General features: G+C 41.3%; 2 protein-coding genes and 1 long non-coding RNA gene across 6 annotated transcripts in view; 1 reads left to right on the top strand and 2 right to left on the bottom strand.

Annotated features, from left to right (window-relative positions):
• Nucleotides 1–2,424, bottom strand: part of LOC141570059 (dual specificity tyrosine-phosphorylation-regulated kinase 4) — a 53,806-nt gene extending 51,382 nt beyond the window's left edge. For all 3 annotated transcript variants that reach the window (XM_088801306.1, XM_088801304.1, XM_088801292.1), the window contains exon 1: nucleotides 2,322–2,424. The gene's annotated coding sequence lies outside the window, so the exon portion shown is untranslated. The remainder of the gene's footprint in view (nucleotides 1–2,321) is intronic.
• On the bottom strand, nucleotides 1,348–18,669 carry LOC148759114 (NADH dehydrogenase [ubiquinone] 1 alpha subcomplex subunit 9, mitochondrial-like). Of its 2 annotated transcripts, none has more exons than XM_088801315.1 (6): nucleotides 18,514–18,669; nucleotides 11,426–11,596; nucleotides 10,954–11,052; nucleotides 7,710–7,801; nucleotides 6,476–6,617; nucleotides 1,348–2,424 (listed from the first exon to the last, which is right to left on the bottom strand). In XM_088801315.1, the coding sequence occupies exons 2-6, from the start codon at nucleotides 11,516–11,518 to the stop codon at nucleotides 2,122–2,124; spliced, it is 729 nt and encodes a 242-aa protein (XP_088657441.1). In that variant the 5' UTR covers nucleotides 11,519–11,596; nucleotides 18,514–18,669; the 3' UTR covers nucleotides 1,348–2,121. The 2 variants fall into 2 exon arrangements, with proteins under 2 accessions (XP_088657441.1, XP_088657446.1); XM_088801320.1 differs by having other exon boundaries at nucleotides 11,426–11,578; nucleotides 18,514–18,655.
• A 5-nt stretch (nucleotides 18,670–18,674) lies between these two features.
• Nucleotides 18,675–20,537, top strand: LOC148759115 (uncharacterized). The gene is made up of 2 exons (XR_012493826.2): nucleotides 18,675–18,963; nucleotides 19,701–20,537. It is a non-coding gene; the product is annotated as an uncharacterized LOC148759115 (long non-coding RNA).
• Nucleotides 20,538–21,475: the final 938 nt, after the last annotated feature.

Raw genomic sequence — 21,475 nt, forward strand, 5'->3', positions numbered from 1 at the left:
ACCAGAGTAAAACTAGATAAATTGGACTACAAAATTAAAAGCTCTGTGCATCAAAGGACGCAATTAACGGAGTGAAAAGACAACCTATGTAACGAAAGAAAATATCTGCAAATCCTGTATCTAATAGGGGGTTACTATCCAGAATATAGAGAGAGCTCCTACAATTCAACAATAATAAAAAACCCAATTAAAAAATAACTAAAGGACATGAATAGGCATTTCGGCAAATAAGACATACAAATGGCTAGCAAGCTCATGAAAAGACACTCAACATCACTAATCAACAGGGAAATGCAAATCAAAACCATGACAGATTACCTCACATTACTATAAAAGAAAATAACAAGTGCTGACGAGGACGTAGAAGTAAATGGAAACCTGTACACTTAATAGAAATGTGACCTGGTATAGACACTAGGGAAAACAGTATGGTAGGTCCTCAAAAAAATTAAAAGTAGAACTGTAATATAATCCAGCAACCCCACTCTGGACATAATACTCCAAAGAACTGAAAGCAGGATCTCAAAGAGAGATTTGCACACCCACGTTCATAAAAGCATTATTCACAACAGCCAAAAGGTGGAAGGAACCCAAGTGTCCACTGACAGATGAAGATAAACAAAGTGAAGTGTACACATACAGAGAATTATTATTCAGCCTTAAAAAGGAAGGAAATCCGGTCACATGCTACAACATGGATGAACTTTGAGGATATTATGCTCAGTGAACTAAGGCAGTCACAAAACAACAAATACTGTGTGATTCCACTTATATGAGGTAGCTAGAGTAGTCAAATTCAGAGACGAAAAGTAAAATGGTGATTGCCAGGGAGTGGAGGGAGAGGGAGTGGAAAGTTGCTTAATGCACATAGTTCCAGTTTGGCAAGATGAACAGAGTTCTGGAGCCTGGTCGCATTACGATGTGAATATACATAATAGTACTGAACTGCACTTAGAAACGGTTCAGATGGTGTCTCAGTCTGCCATAACAAACTGACTGAAAGGCTAATTTAAACCAGAGAAATTAATTTTCTCACAGATCTGGAGACTGGCAAGTCCAAGATCAAGGTGTCAGCTGTTTTGGTTCCTGGTGAGAGCTCTTCCTAGCTTGCAGGCAGCCAATACGTTCTCACAGGGCCTTCCCTCAGTACTTCCGCACAGGGAAAGTGAGAGATCTCGTCCTCTTCTTATAAGGCCACCAATTCCACTGGGTTAGGGTCCCACCCTATGAGCTCACTTAACTTTAATTACCCCCTAAAAGCCCTGTCTCCAGACTCAGTCATATTAGGGGTTAGGCCTTCAAGGAATGAATTTGTGGGGGGACACAATTCAGTCCATACACAGATGATAAATTTGATATTATGTATTATATTTTCAGCACAGTTTTTAAAAATGAAATAGAGAATGTGAAAGGATACAAGCAATGGGGGGGAAAACACATGATAAAAACATGTAACTTGGATACATGAACTGTGGTACATCCATACAATGGAATATTATCCAGTACTAAAAAGAAATGGAAGAAATTTAAGTGCCATGGCTCAGTTAAAGAAGGCAATCTAAAAAGGCTACAAAGTGTATGATTCCTACTATATGATATTCTGGAAAACGCAAAACTGTGGAGACAGTAGAAAGATCCATGTTTGCCAGGTATTAGGGTGGGGATGGGAGGCAGGTGGGCAAAGAGGGAGGGATGAATGGGTAGAGTACAGGGGAATTTAGGAGAGTGAAACTATTCTGTATGCTATTCTAATGGTAAGCATACATCATAACATATTAGTCAAAATACACAGAATGAACAATGAATCCTAATGTAAACTCTGAACTTGAGTTAAAAATGTATCAACTTCGGCTCATCAATTATAACAAATGAACACTAATGCAAGATGGTAATAACAAAGGAAACTTGTGGGAGGAGGATGAGGGTTAAAGGACATTAATTTTTCTATAAACCTAAAACTGCTCTAAAAAATACCACTCTTGAGGTAGACATTATTACCTCCATTTCAACAGATGAGGAAGCTGCCGATCAGAGACTTGCTAAAGTCACTGAGCTAGTTAGTCCCAGGGCTAAACTTGAACTCAGGTCTCTGACTTGCAAGGACATGCTCTTTCCATGAATCTACATTGCTTCTTTTGATATACGGTAATGAAGATCCTGAGAAGGACCAGATTGACTAGGCAAATATAACGACCTTGGGGAGAAAAAGGCAACTGGGGGAAAAGGTATAACCTCTGTCTTAGAGAATATTGTCAGCTTGTGCTTAGCTTCGGCCTGGTTAGCCATTGTCCTGTTTTGTACCATTAAAAAAGAACACGCACTTGCAAAGTAATTGAGGAATCTATCCTCTCGTCCAAAGATGTCCGATGGCTTTATGATAATGGCTTCTGGAAATGCATTTCTCACTTCTTTCTCTCCAACAGCCTAAACAAACAACCAAACAAAAGAGGTGTGAGATGAGTGAAGAAATCGTCCACTCTTTTTACTGTTAGGATATTACTTGTATTTTAAAGGTCATATGTTCCTCCAGATTAAGGTAATCATACTCTTCTTAAAACTCAGTTACACAGAATTTCTTTTTTTTTCAAATCACACATAAAAATGCCCAAGCTCTTGTTCAGTTGGTTCTCATATTTATTCTAGGGAAGCTTACATAAAAGGAGAAAAATCAGGGTAGAATTTTCCTAGCCTCCATTTTTCCTTCTAATTACAGACTGTGTGGTTTGTGTCAACTACCTAGCAGCCTGCCTGAGAAAGGAAGCCTAGCATGATGGAAGTTGCAGCAGGACATACCTACCCACAGGAGGCTGGGGGTAGAGCCCTTCACGTTCCTCCCCTCACTCGTTATCATCTACTCAGCGCCTAGGCAGCCCTCTGGTGGAACGCAGGTGTCGGCGCCTAGCTCAGCCTTCCTTTCCTCCTGCATCGCCCCTGGGGTGACATCTCGTCCAAGTGGCCTTGAACCTGCTTCCTGAGCTCCTCAACTCCAGGGACGCCCTCTTCACTCCACTCGGTGCTCTCAACTCGGTCAGGCCACAGACCATACTGACAACTGAAAGTGCCCTTCTTCTGAAACACTAAACGAGGACGGCCTACTCTCAAGCATCTCCTGTACTTCCGGCCTGCTTGTTCTTTGTTTCTGTTCCTGAGACATCTGCTCCTGAACCTTCTCAGGAACTCTAGTCCACTCCTTCTGCCTCCTCTACACCAGCTCCTCCTAACTTCCCTTGTTTCAGGTTAGATTTAGTGGTGGGAACTTGGTCCCACTTTTCAATCACTCTCTTACCAATACCGTAAACTACCTTGTCCCTTTGTCCCTTCCTCCACCCACCAGGCAAAAATCCCAATCCTGGAAGAACGTCATTACCCTCCTTCTTTGAGCCATGCCCCCTGCTGCCTTCAGAGATGAAGGAAATGAAATACATAAAAATCATTAATCAGTGCCTCCATACAGCCATGCTCCACATAATGTTTCGGTCAACGACAGACGCATATATCATGCTGGGCCCATGAGCTTATAGTGGAGCTGAGAAATTCCTGTCACCTGGTGACATCATAGCCATCCTAACGTCACAGCACAACGCATTCCTCACGTGTCTGTGGTGACGCTGGTGTAAACACACCCACTGTGCTGCCAGGTGTACAAAAGTACAGCACACAGCTATGCGCAGTCTATACTTGCTAATGATAATAAACAACTGTAACTGATTTATGCACTTACTATACCATACTTTTTATTGTTATATTAGAATGTACTCTTTCTACTTATAAAAAAGTTTGCTATAAAACAGTACGCCGCGTTATACTGGCAGCAGCCTTGTACAGCTCATGTTTAATGTGCCTCTTTCACCACTTCTCTTGTGCTCCGTTTAATCTCGCGTTGTTTTGTACGGAACGTGCTGTACAGGTGTGTAGCACACAGCCTACGTATGAGCAGGCTACACCATCTGGGCGTGTGTACATGCCTCTGTGATGTCCACACAACGCTGACACCGCCTAAGGATGCATTTCTCACAACGTAACCCCTAAGTGGCCCAGAGCTGTAAATTCACGTCACCTGTTTTAGCTGGGCCCTCAACATTTCACCAAAATAGTGTTTTCTTATAATCACTTTACTCTCCCAAATGAAAATTTCAAACATTTTCTATCCTATTTAAATTTCTCCCTGATTTTCCTCTTCCTTCCAGTAAATGGCATTGCCTTCTAATTCAAAGATTTAGCAACAGAAAAAACCACCTCAAGTTCCCACCACTAAGTCCACAGACTCAGGTGCATGACCCAACGCTTCCTCCTCCCTTCTTACCACACAACAGGCGCAGTGCCGCCTCCAACGCTTCAGAGCTCACGTCCTTGAACTTTCTCAGGAACCTGCCCAATTGACTCTCTATCTTCAGTCTCACCCTCTTTACCAGCACATCCCTACCACTAGTTAAACATGCTTTTAAATAAAGATCTTCCACCTTAAGAGGAAAAGAATTTTCCAACTTCACACGACCCTCCAGCTGCCTGTCCATCTGTCCCCCCTCCATCTTTCCAAACCACTTTAAAAGGCTGTCTGCCCTACTGTCCCCACTGCCTCAGCTCCTGCTCACTCTTCACTCACCTGTAACTCTGGATTCTGCCCGGACACTTGCATTCAAACAATTCTAGATAAGATCACCGATGCCCTCCATGTCCTCGTCCAAGGGGACTTCAGAGCTCTCACTTGCTTCTCAGTGGTATTCTTAAGTCTACTCCCTCCTCCCAGCACCGTCTTCCCTTGGCTTCCATACCTCACACTCTCCTGGTTTCCCTCCTACCGCATCATGTCCACTCCCTCCCAGTCTTTGGGTTTGTGTTTTGCAGGTGCCTCCTGGCCTACCAGACCACACTAACCACTGGGATTCCACTGGGCCCAGTACAAGGTTCTCTTCTCAGTCTACACGTCCTCACTAGGCCGTCTTACCCCCTCCCATTGCTTCAATTAACAACAAACACTGGTGACTCCCTGATTCACACCTCCAACCCAGACCTCTCTTCTAAACCGCAGGATCATGAAGTCCATTTACCACCAATACCTGCATGATTGACATGTATCTGAAATGCAACCCAAGTCCAAACCTGGATCACCCTCTTCCATTGTTCATAAATAAGTCTTTTTCAATCTTTGCTGCACACTGGAATGACCCAGGGAGCGTAAAATACCGATGCCCACGTTCTATCCCAGGAGATTCTTTTTTAATCGGTCTGGGTGCAGCCTGAGCTTCAGGATATTTCAAAGTTCCCTTGGTGATTCTAACATGCAGCTAAGGCTCAGAGCCACTGCCCTAAAGCCTAGTCCTTCCAAGTGTTTCTCACCTTACTCAACAGTACACCATCCAGCCAGTGGTGTAAGCCAAAGGGGTAGACATCACTGCCTCTTCCCTTTCTCACCACTGACTCCCCCACCCCGTCCCTTCCAAACAGTCATGACTCCAGACGCCTCTATGAATGCTAGGGCAGAGGCAGGCACAGCGTGCACCCTCTCTGTCCCCAGTGTAGTATGAAAATGTGAAGCCTGGATGTGCTGTCAGGCAGTTTTGTGAGCATGAAAAACCAGGCTTACACAAAAAGCTGAAAGAATCACAGGACCAAAGCTGATGCCTGAACCTTAACATCAACGTGGCTACGTTTCCCTATTGCTGGGTTTTTCAGAGACGTGGGCTTATGAATTCCCTTTTGTGTAGGCCAGTTTACACCGGATTTTTTGATGTCAGTAACACAGTAACAAAATGCTCTTAATGGACAGACGTCCTCTGTCCCCCATTACAGGTTCCTATGGCACAGTTTGCTATTTTGCAACATCTGGTGCATCTGGAATTGTTTCTTCAATGGACTGGAAAGCAGATACGGGCTAAGACCATGTCTGCTGTATTCACTACTGTATCCCCTGTGCCTAATACAATACGCAGTACATAGTAGACACTTAATACATTTGCTCAATAAAAGAACACAGGGGCCCAAAAGCAGGAGCCACCGTCAAGGAACTCTGGTCGTTCTTGGCCATCACGTCACCGCTTCAGAAGTGGCTTAAGCCCGTGACTGTGCAAGGGGTTTACAAAAAAAGATGGTCCTTTAGCTTTGGTAGGTGACACAGGTGTGACTCCTTTGGGCAGGAATCATACTCTACGTCCCATGATTTTACTGTGTAATTATTACGCCCCAAGAAGCTGTGCATTTGAGGGCAGGTAATAATATGGTCAATCCACCTTTGAAGCCCCTCAGCATAGTTCCCTGCAAACAGAAGGCACTGAACCAAACTGTCAGAACACAACACACACACACACACACACACACACCTCCTTGCAAGTGAAAATCTCATTCGGGCACGGAGAATTAGAAACCCCTTTTAATCCTGGATACAGCAATGAGAAACCCTTCTCACTTAACTCAGGTTTCAAAGGGGCCAGGAAACTCCAGCTCTGTGAACCACTTCCCAAATCAGCTTGTTACTCACCTTGCTTCTCAGATATCTAGAAGAGCTTTTAATATCAGCATTCAGATGTGAGATGTGAATAAATTTTTCAACTCCAGCTTCCCTGGACACCTGAGCAATTGCTTGGGGAATACTCACAAAAACATCCTCAAAATCAAAGTTTCTGGAAGAAAAAAAAAAAGGGAGGGATCAGCTAAGAACACCTAATTAACAATATCAAAGCTTTCTGTGATAAGCTGTTTTTCACACTATTGCTGGAATTCATAATACCTAAACTTTTAAACAGCAATGACTTAACCCAAAAATCAAAATTAAGCTTTTTAGGTTAATGCGCACTGTTATTACTGTACGTAACTCAAGGCTTACAATAAATTACAAATCAGCACACGTCATGTTCTGTGTCCTCAAGGAATCTCAAGGCTGAGGCCCTTGAAATGCATTTGGCTACACTGGCTGCACTGATGGGTAGGGATGAGGGAAGTGATGGGACTGGATGGGAAGTCACTTCCTATCCTGGGCGGGGAATTGGAGAGTCAATCACCAGTTTAATCCAACAATATGAACTAAATGCTCACTTTGTTTAAGGCGCTGTTAGTCAATTCGGTGACTATAACGTTGCTGAAGACCCTCCAATTCCTCACAGAACTTAAGACCATTTGATGAGGCAGATACATGTAAACAAATCTAAGTCAAACTTTCCTACATGCGACTAAAAAGGTGTGAACAAAGTGCTGTGAAACTACAGGATTCAAACATTTGTTGATAAACAGCTCACACAGAGGCTAAAAAGGACTATTCGAACCAGCACTCCTGCCACCCTACATTAACACCGCGAAGAACAGATCGAGAACACTGTCCATCGAGAAAAAACAATGTTCATCTAGCTGCACAGAGAACAGGCAGAATTCTCCCGCCTAACCCCATCCCAGCTGGACAGATGCAAGCACTGGGCCAATCCCGCTCATCCCGTCAGGGTGATAACCCCGACCACACAGACACAATCCATATGGGCTTTTTACGGGAAGCACATCACACTGCTTTACTTATATGTACCGAACTTATGCAACTAAATCCCCTAAGGGGAGGTCACTGGGTATGTAAATGGTTGGTATGTAAACGGTAGTTCAACTGATGCTTACTGATGGACTAGTTAACAATGTCACCACTACAATGCTTAACAAGTAGACGTTGCCCAGGAAATGTCTACTAACCCCGAAGATGGCTTATGCAAAGAAGAAATGAGTCGAACACTTACTTGGTTTCCCATTCTCGGCCCACGAGATTGATGACCACATTGCTATGCTCCACCGCTCTTCGGATAGAATCTTTGTTTCTCCCATTCCATTCCTGTAACAGCAACAGCCAATCAGATGAAAACCCAAGGGTGCACCCTAGCAGTAAACAATTCTGTTGGGCCCCACCCCGCCACTCCTGGGCAAATTTCAAAATGGGCCATCTGTCGTCGTCACAATGTGGTGCCATTTCATTTAGGCTCCATTTATTACAACAGAAATGATTCCGAGGGTAACAATAAATTGGGAGCGTTCATAACTATTTTCTTATTCCTTTTCAACTCTTCCTCTTTATAATCCCAGATGTAGTCATTTCTACTCTAAAGACATGAAAACAACACTCAGATGTGACCTGCCTAAAACTTCAGGGTGAGCCAACGCAGACCGTGGTGTAGAAATATACTTCTGAGTACCATTTAGGACTTAGGTCAGATTGATGATTCATATACAAAATAGGGGCTGGGGATTAAACAACCCGTCATACAGCTTCCTATGTTAAAACAAAATTGAATGTTTAAAGCATTTCAATGGGAGATAATAAGAATTTCATAGGGTCAAATACTAAGTGTGTACGTATGAGTGACAGGAGTGAGAGGGAGAGGGAGAGAGGAAGGGGGGAAGGGAGAAGAGCAAGGGGGGAAGAAAAGAGGGAGGAAGGGAGGCGAGAGAGGGAGGGGAGAGCACACATAAGCAAGCATGAGTGAGCCCACTGAACTCCCTGTGTAATTTAGAAAAGAGTGAAAGGGCTAGAGGAATCAGATTCAAAAGGATGAAGCCCTCAGCGGGAAACAGTTACAACTGATGGAGAGTAGGGTGCAAGGGACAGTACAGAATACCAGTCAGACAGGAATGCAAATTCCAGTTCGTTGCTTACTGTGCACGAGTAATCTCTCCAACCTCCATGTAAAATTTGAAAATACAGCTCACCTCATGGGGTTGCTATGAAGATGACATAAAACACACAAAATCGGCAGCACCGTGACCGACATACTCATCAAAGAAAGCAGCTCTACACATAAAGCGCTGAAAGAGGCTTTTTCAGCAAAGATGGCCAAAGAATCCAAAAACACTCAGGAGTGGAAGAGTTTGAGTACGAACTGTATAAATGGCCCAAGAGCGAGGCCTGGCGAGAAGGAATCAAAAGGATACCAAATTCCCAGGGATAAGGCCCAAGAGCCCCAGTCAGACCAAGTGGCCGACCACTCAGCCGTTTCAGAGACTGAAGCAGAGAAATCAGCACCGCACACCCAACATGGTCCATCCTTCTCAAAAGTGAACAATAGTAACGTGGCGTACTGCCCCTGGACTTGCCCCTCCATAAACATCATTATACTCAAAGGTATGTGTGTGGTGTCTGTACTGCCTGTTAAGACTGTGAGCGCCTGTGGACTTGTTCATCCAGACATGCTCGGAGCTTAGCCCAGTGCCAGGAGCAGTGGACACTCCATGAATACTATGGAAAGAATGGAATACATGTCATGTGACTTGATTTAGTGATTCCACATTTTCAAGCCTGTAACAGCTGTCACCTGTCATTTGCGAAATATTTTAATTCTGAGGACTGGCAAGGTGACCAATAATCTTAAATTACAATGAACTAGGAAAAAGCTAAGCTCCTTGTGGTAATTGATATACCACAAGGATATTTGAGAATAAGATTTTGGAAAAGAAAACTCTTTAGAAACAAGAAATTACCAGTATAAATATACTTAACTTGTGAACATTCAATAAAGAACAAAAATTACATTAAAATAAGTCAAAATTTAAAGAGATCATAAATAATCTGTATGAAAATAATATCAGAGATATTAAGGATGTTTACCAATTATTTTTTAAAGGGGAAAGTGTGCAAACGGAAGAGCTCAGTTCCATACAGGATGATGAGCGTAAGAAAAGTCAGCTGAAAGAACAGCAGACCCAAGCCTCAAGGCGTAGGCCGTTTCTCGGTACGAACAATGCAGGCATTCTGGCAGCATCATTCTCTGTAGAAAGGGACTGTCCTGTGCACTGCAGGACATTTAGCATCTCTGCCCCCTACCTAATAAACCAGTAAGGTCTCCAGTCACTGTGACAACCAACCAAAGAGCCCACACATTTTTAATCTATCCCTTGAAGGGTTTCCCCAACCCCATCTCCCGTCTCACCCCACTGGTAACCGTTGGTGTAAAGATAGAACCTGCAGATTAAAAAATAACAGGGAATGCTCAAGAAGAACTATTCTAGTCTATGCCAAGCAAACCAAGTTATAAAATGCCCTACTTATGATTTTCTCTGTCTACAGAGGCACTGTTCAATGGAACTACAACATGAGGTGCATATGTAATTCTGAATTAGCGACATTCATTTTTATTATTTTTTTTTTAAACTTTTATGTATTTATTTTAAGTGTGTTTCTCCGGGACCCATCAGTTCCAAGTCAAGTAGTTGTTTCAATCTAGTTGTGGAGGGTGCAGCTCAGTGGCCCATGTGGGGATTGAACCAGCAACCTTGTTGTTAAGAGCACCACGCTGTAACCAACTGAGCTAACTGGCCGCCCCCTATTGGCCACATTTAAATGAATAAAAACAAACAGGTGAAATTCATTTTAATAATATACTTTATTTAATCCAATATGCCCCAAATATTATTTCAGTATGTAATAAATATAAAAAATTATTAACGATACATTGAATATTATTTACGATATTGAATATTATTGTCTTCGTACTAAGTCTTTGAAATCTGGTGTGTATTTTACACTTGAAAGCACACCTCAATTCAGACTAGCCACATTTCAAGTACACAGTAGCCACACATGTGACCAGTGGCTACCATATTGGACAGCATAAGTCTAGAGCAGAGGCCGGCAAACTATGACCCACAGGCAAATCGAGCCTACAGTCTAGCTTTGTAAATAAAGTTTTATCGGAACACAGCCACTCCGATTCTTTTACACATTGTCTATGGCTGGTCTGGGGCTACAAGGGCAGAGCTGAGTAATCGTGGCAAAGGCCCTATGACCCACCAAGCCCAACATTTACTATCTGGCCCTTCACAGAAACTCTGCCAACTGCTGGACTAGAGTTTGCAAGAATGCCCTACGAACGGAGGACACCCTTGGCCCACTCTGTGATGAAACTGCTGCTTTATTATACTGCCCCTCTTTCTCAAAAATAACCTTAGTAATTCATGTTTTTTAGTCCAATAATCAGTAATATAGGCTGTTACCAGAAAGATAATCTGGCCCAGGTCACCCATGGGACGAAGGTGCATGACGTCATATGGCTCACACCGATAGGGCACGATCACCTGTGACCCCCATACGTCCTAGAAAAGAAGGGATGGAGACAAGGATCAATGCTGACATACTATGGACACATTATAGGACGGTGATTTGCTAAATAGTTAAATTCTAATATGTATGTGAATTGCTATTATCTTTAACGGAGCATATTTTGCCATGTTAGAGATGCCGTAACTTCTCAGAGACTCCCCTTCACACTTTAATGTCCTATATAGAAAGTATGAGGAGGTATGTGAGTGCTCAAAATGTTCCAGAGACCAAAACTACCCAAATCCAAGATAGGAGTTATTATACTTGGAACGATTAAAATGAAAAGAAACATAGCTCATGGCTTCTCGTTCGGTCACCCAAGTAAATGGCACTGGGGTTATGTTAAACTGAAGGAACTTTACTTACCAAGGTGGTTGACAACATAGCGGCCCAGGAATCCTGTCGCTCCAAACACAGTGGCCACGACCCCGCTGACCGAGGAACGCCCACTTCTCCCATGAGGTATGACCGCGTGATGAAGCTGGCGCTGGACTGGGCGGTGAAACACAGAGGCAGCCACTGCAGTAACAGAAGAACCTTAAAAGCCCAGAATGGACAACAAAGGAAAATGTTCACATGAAAGTCACTATGGATACAAACAGCTTCTTCTCCTAGAAACGCGTAACATTATTTTGCTATCAGTATTTTTCATTTACTTAGGCTAAAGTTTAAATTTAACTTTTAAATTAAAAGTTATAATGTTAAGTGCCAACGGCAATAATAAACAGACTATCGCAACAAAGACTCTGTAGGACATAAGGAAATATATAATAAAAAGTATAAACTCACTGTCCTATAGGACATAATTTGTCTAGGAAGATAAATCATTAAAAAAAAAATTAAACAGTTACTAATTAAGTGAGTATAAACCTCTACAGTGAAAGGAACTGAGAGAAAGCAAAGCAAAAGAGCAATGAGTTAGATAATCACGAGGAAAGATTCTTGGTTTGTTTTTCTTTTAATTGAAGTTTATTGGGGTGACAATTGTTAAAGTTAAATAGGTTTCAAGTGTACGATTCTGTAATACATCATCTATGTATCATAGTCTGTGTTCACCACCCAGAATCAGTTCTCCTTCCATCACGATATACTTGATCCCTTTTACCATCATCTACCACCCCCCTTCCCCTCTGGTAACCACTAAATTATTGTGTATTGTGTGTCTATGAGTTTTTGTTTCTTCATTTGTTTGTCTTGTTCCTTTGTTGTTTTCAGTTTTATATCCCACCTATCAGTGAAGTCATATGGTTCTCGACTTGTACTGTCTGACTTATTTTGCTTAGGATAATAATCTCAACATCCATGGAAACAACCAAAGTGTCCTTCGATCGATGACTGGGTAAAGAAGATGTGGCATATATACACAATGGAATACTATTCTGCCCTAAGAAAAGATGAAATAGTGCCATTTGCAACAACATGGATAAAGTGTTTTGAGAAAGGTTTTAAAGAGTAACAACAGAAAGATCAGATTTCCACGTGAAACACTTAACACATATAACAATGAAGAGGTGGGAATGAACACACCGAATGCCGGGAACAGCAAGACTCACCTCGAATAGACTTTGAAACTGATGATGAATGAAAAATAAAGTTGACGATATGGATGTATATTAAGGGAGGCAGAGGGCTGTTAGTAGAGGACATTGTTTTTCTGTTCTTTTTAATTAAATTTATTGGGGTGACATTCATTAAGATTATATAAATTTCAAGAGTACAATTCTATATACATCATCTGAATATCACATTGTGTGCTCACCACCCAGAGTCTAGTCTCCTTCTGTCACCATCTTGGACCCTTTACCCTCTTCAACCTCCCCTGACTTCCCTTCCCCTCTGGTAATCATCATACTGCTGTGTCTATACGGTTTTTGTTTGTTTGTTGCTTTTTGTTTTATAGCCTACATGAGTGAAAAATCATAGGGTTTTTGTCCTTTTCTGTCTGACTTACTTCACTTAGCATGATACTCTCAAGATTCATCCATGTTGTCGCAAATGGCAGTATTTCATTTCTTCTTTTGGCTGAGTAGTATTTCATTGTCTATATATACCACATCTTCTTTACCTATAAAAGTGTCCATCGAAGGATACTTAGGTTGTTTACATGCCTCAACATCGTGAATAATGTTGCAATGAACATAGGGGTACATCTATCTTTACAAATAAATGTTTTAAAATTTGGCGGGTAGATACCCAGAAGAGGGATTGCTGGGTCATACGGTAATTCTAGTCTTAATTTTTAGAGGAATCTCCACTCTGTTTTCCATAGTGGCTGTACCAATTTATATTCCCACCAGAACTGTATAAGCGTTCCTTTTACTCTACATTCTCTCCAACACCTGTTATTACTTGTCTTGTTAATAAAAGTTCTTCTAACAGTGTGAGGTGGTATCTCATTGTGGCTTTGATTTGCATTTCCCTAATACCTAGTGAAGTTGGCCATTTCTATGTCTTCTTGGGAGAAGTATCTGTCCAGGTCCCCTGCCCATTGTTTAATTGGATTGTTTATTTTTTGCTGTTGTTGAGTTTTATGAGTTCTTTAAATATTTTGGATACTAGCCCTTTATTGGAGGTACTGTTTGCAAATATCTTCTGCCATTCGGTTGGTTGCCTTTTTTGTCTTGTTGATGGTTTCTTTTTCTGTGAAGAAGCTTTTTAGTGTGATGCAGTCCATTTATTTATTTTTTGCTTTTACTTCCCTTGCCTTTGGGGTCAACTTCATAAAATCCTCTCTGAGACCTGGTCCAGAAGGTAAGTACCTATGTTTTCTTTTATGTGGTTTTTTTTTTTTTTTAAAAGAGTACAATTCAGACTTAATATAAAAGTACTGAAAATAATCAAAAGTAGGTAGGTAAGTAAGTCTGTGTCTGTTTTCTAGGGATGACTTTCCAGTGACATTCTTCCCAGAAACCATTGTTTATCCCTATCCAGAAGTGTGGAATTGGAGAAACAGCCTAGCTTACTGATCAGTTACTGAAACCCCAGAGATTAAAAAACAAACATTGCACTTTACATGTTTTAGGTTGGAGCAAGAGTAATTTCGGTTTAAAAGGTTATAAATAATTGTAAAAACCGCGATTACTTTTGCACCAACCTAATAGTAACTAGGTGCAGTGTCAGATGGGTTTATCAGGGTGATCACTTCATCAGTTATATAAAGGTCTAATCACTATGTTGTACACCTGAAACTAATATTATACACCAGCTGTAATTTTAAAACTTGCAGATCAGATACATAACAACGAAACAGTAACATCATAATAACAGCTAAACTTAACCAAGCTCTTACCGGGTGCCTGGCATTGTTCTAAGTGCTTAATAGGTGTTATCTTACTTAATGTTATCTTCATTGCCACTTTAGAGATGAGGAAACTAAGGCTCAGACTGGTTAAGTGACTAATCCAAAAAGCCAGCAAAGACTGAAAAGCAGCCCAATTAAAAAAGACAAGAAAAGAAAAAAAAAGAAAATGGCATCCAGAAACCAAATGAAAAAAGTGACTGATGGAGAATACAGCAGCCCCCACCTCATGCTCAGGGGATACATTCCAAGACCCCCAATGGATGCCTGAAAGCATGGACAGTACCAAACCCTATGTATACTACTATGTTTTGTCCTATATGAACTTCCATACTTTTTCACTTAGAAGAGGCACTTTCTGGCTTCTCTTTGACATATCTGAATTGCCAGCACCACTACTCTTGCTTGTTGGGGCCATTATTAAGTAAAAGAAGGGTGACTTGAACATAAGCACTGCGATACGATGACAGTCGATCTGATACTAACTGAGACAGCTGCTAAGTGACTAACCAGTGCGTAGTGTATACAGCATGGATCCAGTGGACAAAAGAAAGATTAACATCCCAGGCAGGATAGAGCAGGAAGGCATGAGATTTCATCACACTACTCAGAATGGCATACAAATGTGCATTTAAAACTTATAAATTGTTTATTTCTGGAATTTTCCATTTAATATTTTTGGACTGCAGTTGACCACAGGTATCTGAAATCACAGAAAGCAAAACCACAGTTAAGGTGGGGACTAGGCGTTAACTCTGTCAAATGCTGCTGAAAGGTGAAGTAGGATGAGGACAGAGGACCATAGGATCTAGAAAATGTTGGTTGTAGACGGTCTTAACAAGAGCAATTTTATTGGAATAGTGGGAATGAAAGCTTTACTGGAGCAGGCAAAAGAGACAATGTAAGGCAAGAATGCGGTAAGAGGAATACTGACAATCTTTTGAGGAGATGGGACATAAAGGGACAAAGAAAAATGGGACCAGAGTAACAGGAAGACAAGGAGGGGATTTTTTAAATATGAGATATTATATTAATATGCTGATGGAACTGACCCAATAGAGGCAAAAATTAATGAGTTGGGAGAGGGAATGAATAGGTAAGAAAGGATGAGATCGAACGCTAAGTGAAGAAACTGGTCTTAGATCAGAAGGAGCTCATCCACTGTAACAGGAGGGAAGGAAGAGACTTATCACACATCAGCTATGAGATTTTTATGGTGGGAAAAAGAGATCATTCTCATCTGATTCCTTTGAATTCTCTGTGTAGCTGAGAATGAGACAGAAGCACATTAAAAGTGTTAGGAGATTGTGATGTCAAATAATCGTTATGGAGAAAGGGAAATTTCCTAGGAAAATGTAGGGCTGAAAATCTATTTTGTATTCTATAGAAAATCTACTTTGAGATTTGTATTCAGGAATTTAAAATAAGGCCAGTCAGATGGCGTTTTCCCTAGCTCAGTTCTTCACTGCTCAGGGGCAGGTAGGAAATACATGGAAAGTTTGTTTTAATCAGTACTTTTGTTTTGTTTTGTTTTGTTTTGTTTTTTTTATGACAAAAGGAGATGGGCTGGGGAGTTGAGAATGTATGAAAGGGAATGATTAAAATGATGAGTAAGGATGGAAGTGAGGGCATATGATAAAGGACAGAGTCAATAAAATGGGAACAATTATTGGAGTCAAAGAATTAATACCTCAAAGGATTGTTATGACGATTAGGGTAAATGTACATGAAGCGTTTAGCACATTACCTTGTACACATTAAGCACTCCAGGAATAATGATTGCTTTCCTTTAATACTACTGTAAAATTCCTCAGAAGGTAATGTTCTAGTAACTTCACAGTTACTTGTTTTTCCAACAACTATGGGCCAAACACTATTCTAGGTACTGTGACTAGCATAGTAAAAAAGACAAAGTCCCTGGTTTCATGGAGCTAACGCTTTAGAGGGTCGATACGAGAATTAGTAATATATAGGTAAGTACCTGTCACAGTGCCTTGCTCATAGTAGGTGCTCAATAAATATATTACCCTCTTTAACTCCAGCCTCTTACTTTCTTCCATTTATTATGAACATCATTACGAAAGTAACATTACTTATTCCTTATACTCCTCTGCTCAAAAACTTACACTGGTTTCCTACTATAATACCTAAACCAATAGTGTCCAAATATATTTGCTTGTACACTGACTTTTTTAGATATTTATTCATAAATTACATGTTCTATGTAGTACCAACATGTTATACACATTAGAAAACATAAAGCACTTAGAACAGTGTACACAGTTTGAATGATGTGTTAGCTATTGATGTTATTACAGAGAATCTTTAAGTTCTAATACTGTGTTTGTATCCCATTATTTTCTCTTGCAAAACCCACTTTGGAGATCACTCTAAACTCTGCTCGACTTTCAAAGGGCTCTGTTATTTGATCCCATGTAACGTATTCGACCTCCTTTCCAACTATTCCAGATCTACAGGTTGTCATTTCACTGAGCATGTCATGATTCCATTTTCACCCCGTCCTTGCCAGTGACAGGAAACTGTGCACTCTCTGACTTTCCAGAGCATAACAAGCCTAAAAAAACATCAGTGGAAGAACTGCAATTCTTCAGTGGTCTTCCAATCTTCCCTTACTACTCCAAATAATACTAATCCTTCCCTTTTCTGGTTTCCCATGGTACTTAATAGTTTCTCCATATTTCACTATATATAATTGTTTTACATAGTACTGTTCTACAGTGTTTTGGTTATGTTACGCACTAGACTTGCCTCTCCAAAGTTTACTCAAAAGCTCACTTTACCAGAGACAATAAAGTGTCAGTTAAAAAAAAAAAAAGTTAAAGAAAAATATTTATAAAAATGTCTAGAACTGTGGTTAGCAGATAGCAGGTACTGAATAAACAGCAATGATTACCATTCACAATCAACATTATGTCAAACCAATGTAATAGTTTAACAAGAACCAGCAGCCTTTGCAAAGACGTCATGGCTACAAAACCATCCACTATAAATGATGTGCACCAAGAACCTTCCCAGGGGCATGCAGGACCCAGCTCTACCAAAGATGATAAATAAAAAAGATCCTCCAAACACTTTTGAGTCTCACCTCAAGCTGAACCTTAGAACTACCTGTGGAGCATTTTAAAATTTATGGTGCTAGGAGCCAATCTCAAAAATTCTGATTCAATAGCTCTGCAATGAATCCCCATTTCTACTTTTTATAATGCTCCAAGAATGAGTCTGACGTTCAGCTAATTTTGAGAACAAATGATATTCTGTAACGACTAAAACACACTGGAAAATACAATTTTTGGAAGTTGATTGGGGTGTGTTCGTGAAAGGATAGTGGGTGACAGTATGATGATGAAGTGTAACTATATTAAATTTTCTTGCTTTTCTAGCCTTAGTGATTGGAAGAGCAAATGTATGTTTTCAATTTGAAGACCATGATAGCAAATCAAGTAATGGGTTAAATCAACAACGCTTAGACGAATCCCAAGATATCCTTTACTCTTCTCCCTTTTCCTTCCCACCAAGCTCCTGATTCTTCTCTCTCCGAGCAGTCTTCGCTCCCCAAGGCCCCAGCGCCTCGACCTGACACACTCCACAGCTGCAAAAATGCTTTTGATTTAGAAAGTGCTTCTATATTACTTCATTTAATCGTTTCAGAAACCCCCTGACATTGTGTATTATCATTTCCATTGTGACACGAAAGATCGTAAGTTGAGGCCGATTAAGGGATTGCACAAGGTCGTCAAGTCAATGCATGAAGAGCCTTGACTCCACTATCGTTGTTTTCCATCCCTTTCACGGGCCCCTGCCCCATCCCCCAAATTCTTTTCATAACCCCAAACCCTTGCAACCCTGTAAGAAATGTGATTCTCTCGATCCCTTCCTTACACGTCCCCCATTTTCTCCTCTTCCCTTGTCGTTGCTCACACTCTCTCAGCGCAGACCCCTTCCGAATAGCGTATTTTAATATGTGAGCGAGGGAAGGGGGAAAGGAAAAGAGAAACTGTACAGGAGCAGCTCCGGACCTAGAAAAACCAAGGTTTCCCTGGAGTCAGCATGACGCTGCAGCACAGCGCCACTCCTCAAACTTTCGATCCCCGGCTCAGAATCCCAATCTAGGACCGGTGTTCCCGGTGACACTTACGTGACATTGGCAGGGCCCGGACAACCCGGGGGTGAACGGCGGCCGCCATCTTCTCCCAGAATCCCCCACGGCTGACGCGCCGCCTGACTACGGCTACGAAGCTGGGTCAAAAGCGAACTTCCACGCCTGTCTGCGCAGGCGCTGCCCGGGAAGGAAAGGGGCGGGTCAGAGATGCGTTGGAGTTTGACAGAGATGAGAACTGGGGAGAGAGAGGCAGACTGAAGGAAGGGAACGTGAGGAGACAGGGAAGAAGGGCAATAAAAAGAAAAGAATCCTGAGGTCGGAACCTCAGATTACAGCATGGACCGTAAAGATAATCTCATTGCCTTGAATCCCGAAATTCAGTCAACCAGTGACTGACTCAAGGGCATACAAACTGGCAGAACCCACACTCAGCTGTCCTGACTCTCGGTTCGCTGTTCCCTGAACATGTCACATAGCGATGCCCCGGTGAGACTGGGGGAAGGTGGAGGCGTGGCCTCTCGACTCCGGGAGTTCTTTAAGGAGAAAGCCAGGGTCCGGGGGGAGAGGTGGTACGAGAGAGGAGTAGGGCGGGGAGGCAGAGAGAAGAAATAAGAGAAATGGCGGTATGCACGTCGAACTCGCTAAAGCACATTGTCTCCAAGCCTTTGCCCTTGCTGTGCCCTTTGTCCTGCAGGTCTGCACGGGCTCAAATCCCTGCTGGCAGGTGACCTGTTCAGAGACTTCTCTGACATCTTATCCAAGGTGGTCATTCTAGCTATCTTTTATTTTATTACTTATTTATCAAAGCAGTAGTCGCCACCTGACATGAATCTTAACCTGGAGTGTGATTCATAAAGTAGACTTTAGGAAGTCAATGGACCTACTAAAATATGTAAAATTCAGTGGACATGTGTACCCTCTGCACATTTTTCTGGGAAGAAACTCAAGACGGCTCTCTCTAGAGCGATAGTTTGTAATTTGTTGTTGTTTTTATTGCAGACTCCTTTGAGAATCTGCATTGTTTCAGACAGAGGTATCTACAGCCTCAGGAGATTCCAGAAAGATTAGACTAAACATTTTTAAGTAGCTTATTCTGGTCAACCTCTCAAGATCCCTGAGTCGGAGACAGCAACCTGTCCTGAGACATCTACCTTGGGCTTATTAGAAAACCAACTAGGGGATCTTTCTAGACTTGGTAATTCTTTCATGCTTGGTTTTTTCAGGAAGAAAGGAATGCGAATTGCTGGGATGGAAGACAGACCTGTAAGGAGTAGAGGTTGCCTATTATTAGCAACCTCTTGTAAGATTGGTTGTTTCCACGCCACCCCAACTCCACTATTCACTGAATGTCGCCAACCAAACTGAACTAGAAGAGGAAAGAGACTCTTGATTTTATCAGAAAAATTTACTAATGCTATTTACTAATGTCTTGTATTTCTTGGCCTCATCCTATGTTCCGTCAGCACTTAAAATATGGTAATATTTGATTCTGGGGTCAATATGAATATAAACATACTTTCCGGGTTCTAATAAATTGATAGACCCCTATTACCAGCAACCTCCTAACACCTGTATAACATTGCCAATTATGTTATTTTATATTTCCAAGTCAAACACTGCCCCATGTTCTAAATACTAGTTTCAAGGTGACATGATATAATTGAAACAGCACTGACTTAAAATTCAGAATATTAGATCCTAGTTTGTTTCTATCAGTTATTAGTTGTGACCTGGGCAAGCTTCTACACTTGTCTCACAGGGAAAATAATACCTGCCCTCAAAAGGTTATTGTGAGGATCAGATTACATAATGGATGTGTAAGTGCTTTGTCAACGCAAAGTGCTATATGTGTGTACATGTGGTTTTATTCAAATACCTCTGAAGTATCAAAATCATAGAATGTTAGAGCCAGAAGGGATTATAGGAAATCAGCAAGCCCAATTTCTTTATTTTAAAAATGAAGAAACTAAGACCTAATATAAAAGATCATCAATACATAAATAACATTGGTGAAGGAAGCCTGTAATAAACCAGTCACTTGAATTTGTTAACTATTTTAATCCTTACCTTGTGGCCTTGATCAAAGATGTTTTTTTGTTTCATTGAGACTATGTATTAGTCTTATATTTAGTCATTGAAGTAAGAGTACGTAAGGTAACATTTCCAAAGAGAATGTACTACTAATGAAGTCCTCAAGCCTAGAAATTGCCAACCAAATGCCTTTTGGTCGGACTTATCCCACTACAATTCCTCAGGTGGAGGCCTTGTAGAGGACGGATTAGTGCTACAGTGTCGCTAACCATCTGAGTTTTAACCCAGAGATAGTCACTTTAGGCAAAATATCCCCGAATTTATTTTTTTACAAATGTATAATGAAAAAGAGTCCAGGCTGGATCCCACAAAATGAAGTGATTCCATGGGCTTTGCATAAAAAATGTACTAGACACCCCAATTCTTTTAATTCTTACTCTCTGCATCCATCTGGATTTGTTAATACATAATACTCTGTTGTTTTTAAGTGGAATCCATTGGCAAAATTTCCCCCTCCCGTATTCCCTACCTACGTTAGACACTTACTGGAGAAAATTAATCAAGAGAAAAGTAAACCCAGTCCCTCCAAACTAAGTATCAGATCTTTGGAGTGTATCTTCACCCCTCCCCCTGTCCTTTCAGGGATCAATTTCTGGTAGCCTCACCACTGTTGCTATAGAGACAGTGATATCACCAGTTGTGATTCTGATGTCACTCACCAGTCCCAACAAGGTGGAGGTACATGGAAGGCTGGGGGAGGAAACAAGATCTTGAGCTGAGCAAGAACATCCCAGCATCTTTGTTGACTTTGAAAGTATATTCTGGAGTCTTCTGTGGTCACTACTCCAGTACTACAGAGGTAGGAAATCCCACTGGACTGATAAAACAGCGTATGTTCTGATCCTCTGTGGTTAAAAGGGAGAATTCAGTGACAAGTGATGGGTCTCTGCCCAGTCAATTTTAATTT

Source organism: Rhinolophus sinicus, chromosome 1, assembly GCF_057876585.1.
Source record: "Rhinolophus sinicus isolate RSI-liver-muscle chromosome 1, RSI-T2T, whole genome shotgun sequence".
Classification (NCBI taxonomy): domain Eukaryota; kingdom Metazoa; phylum Chordata; class Mammalia; order Chiroptera; family Rhinolophidae; genus Rhinolophus; species Rhinolophus sinicus.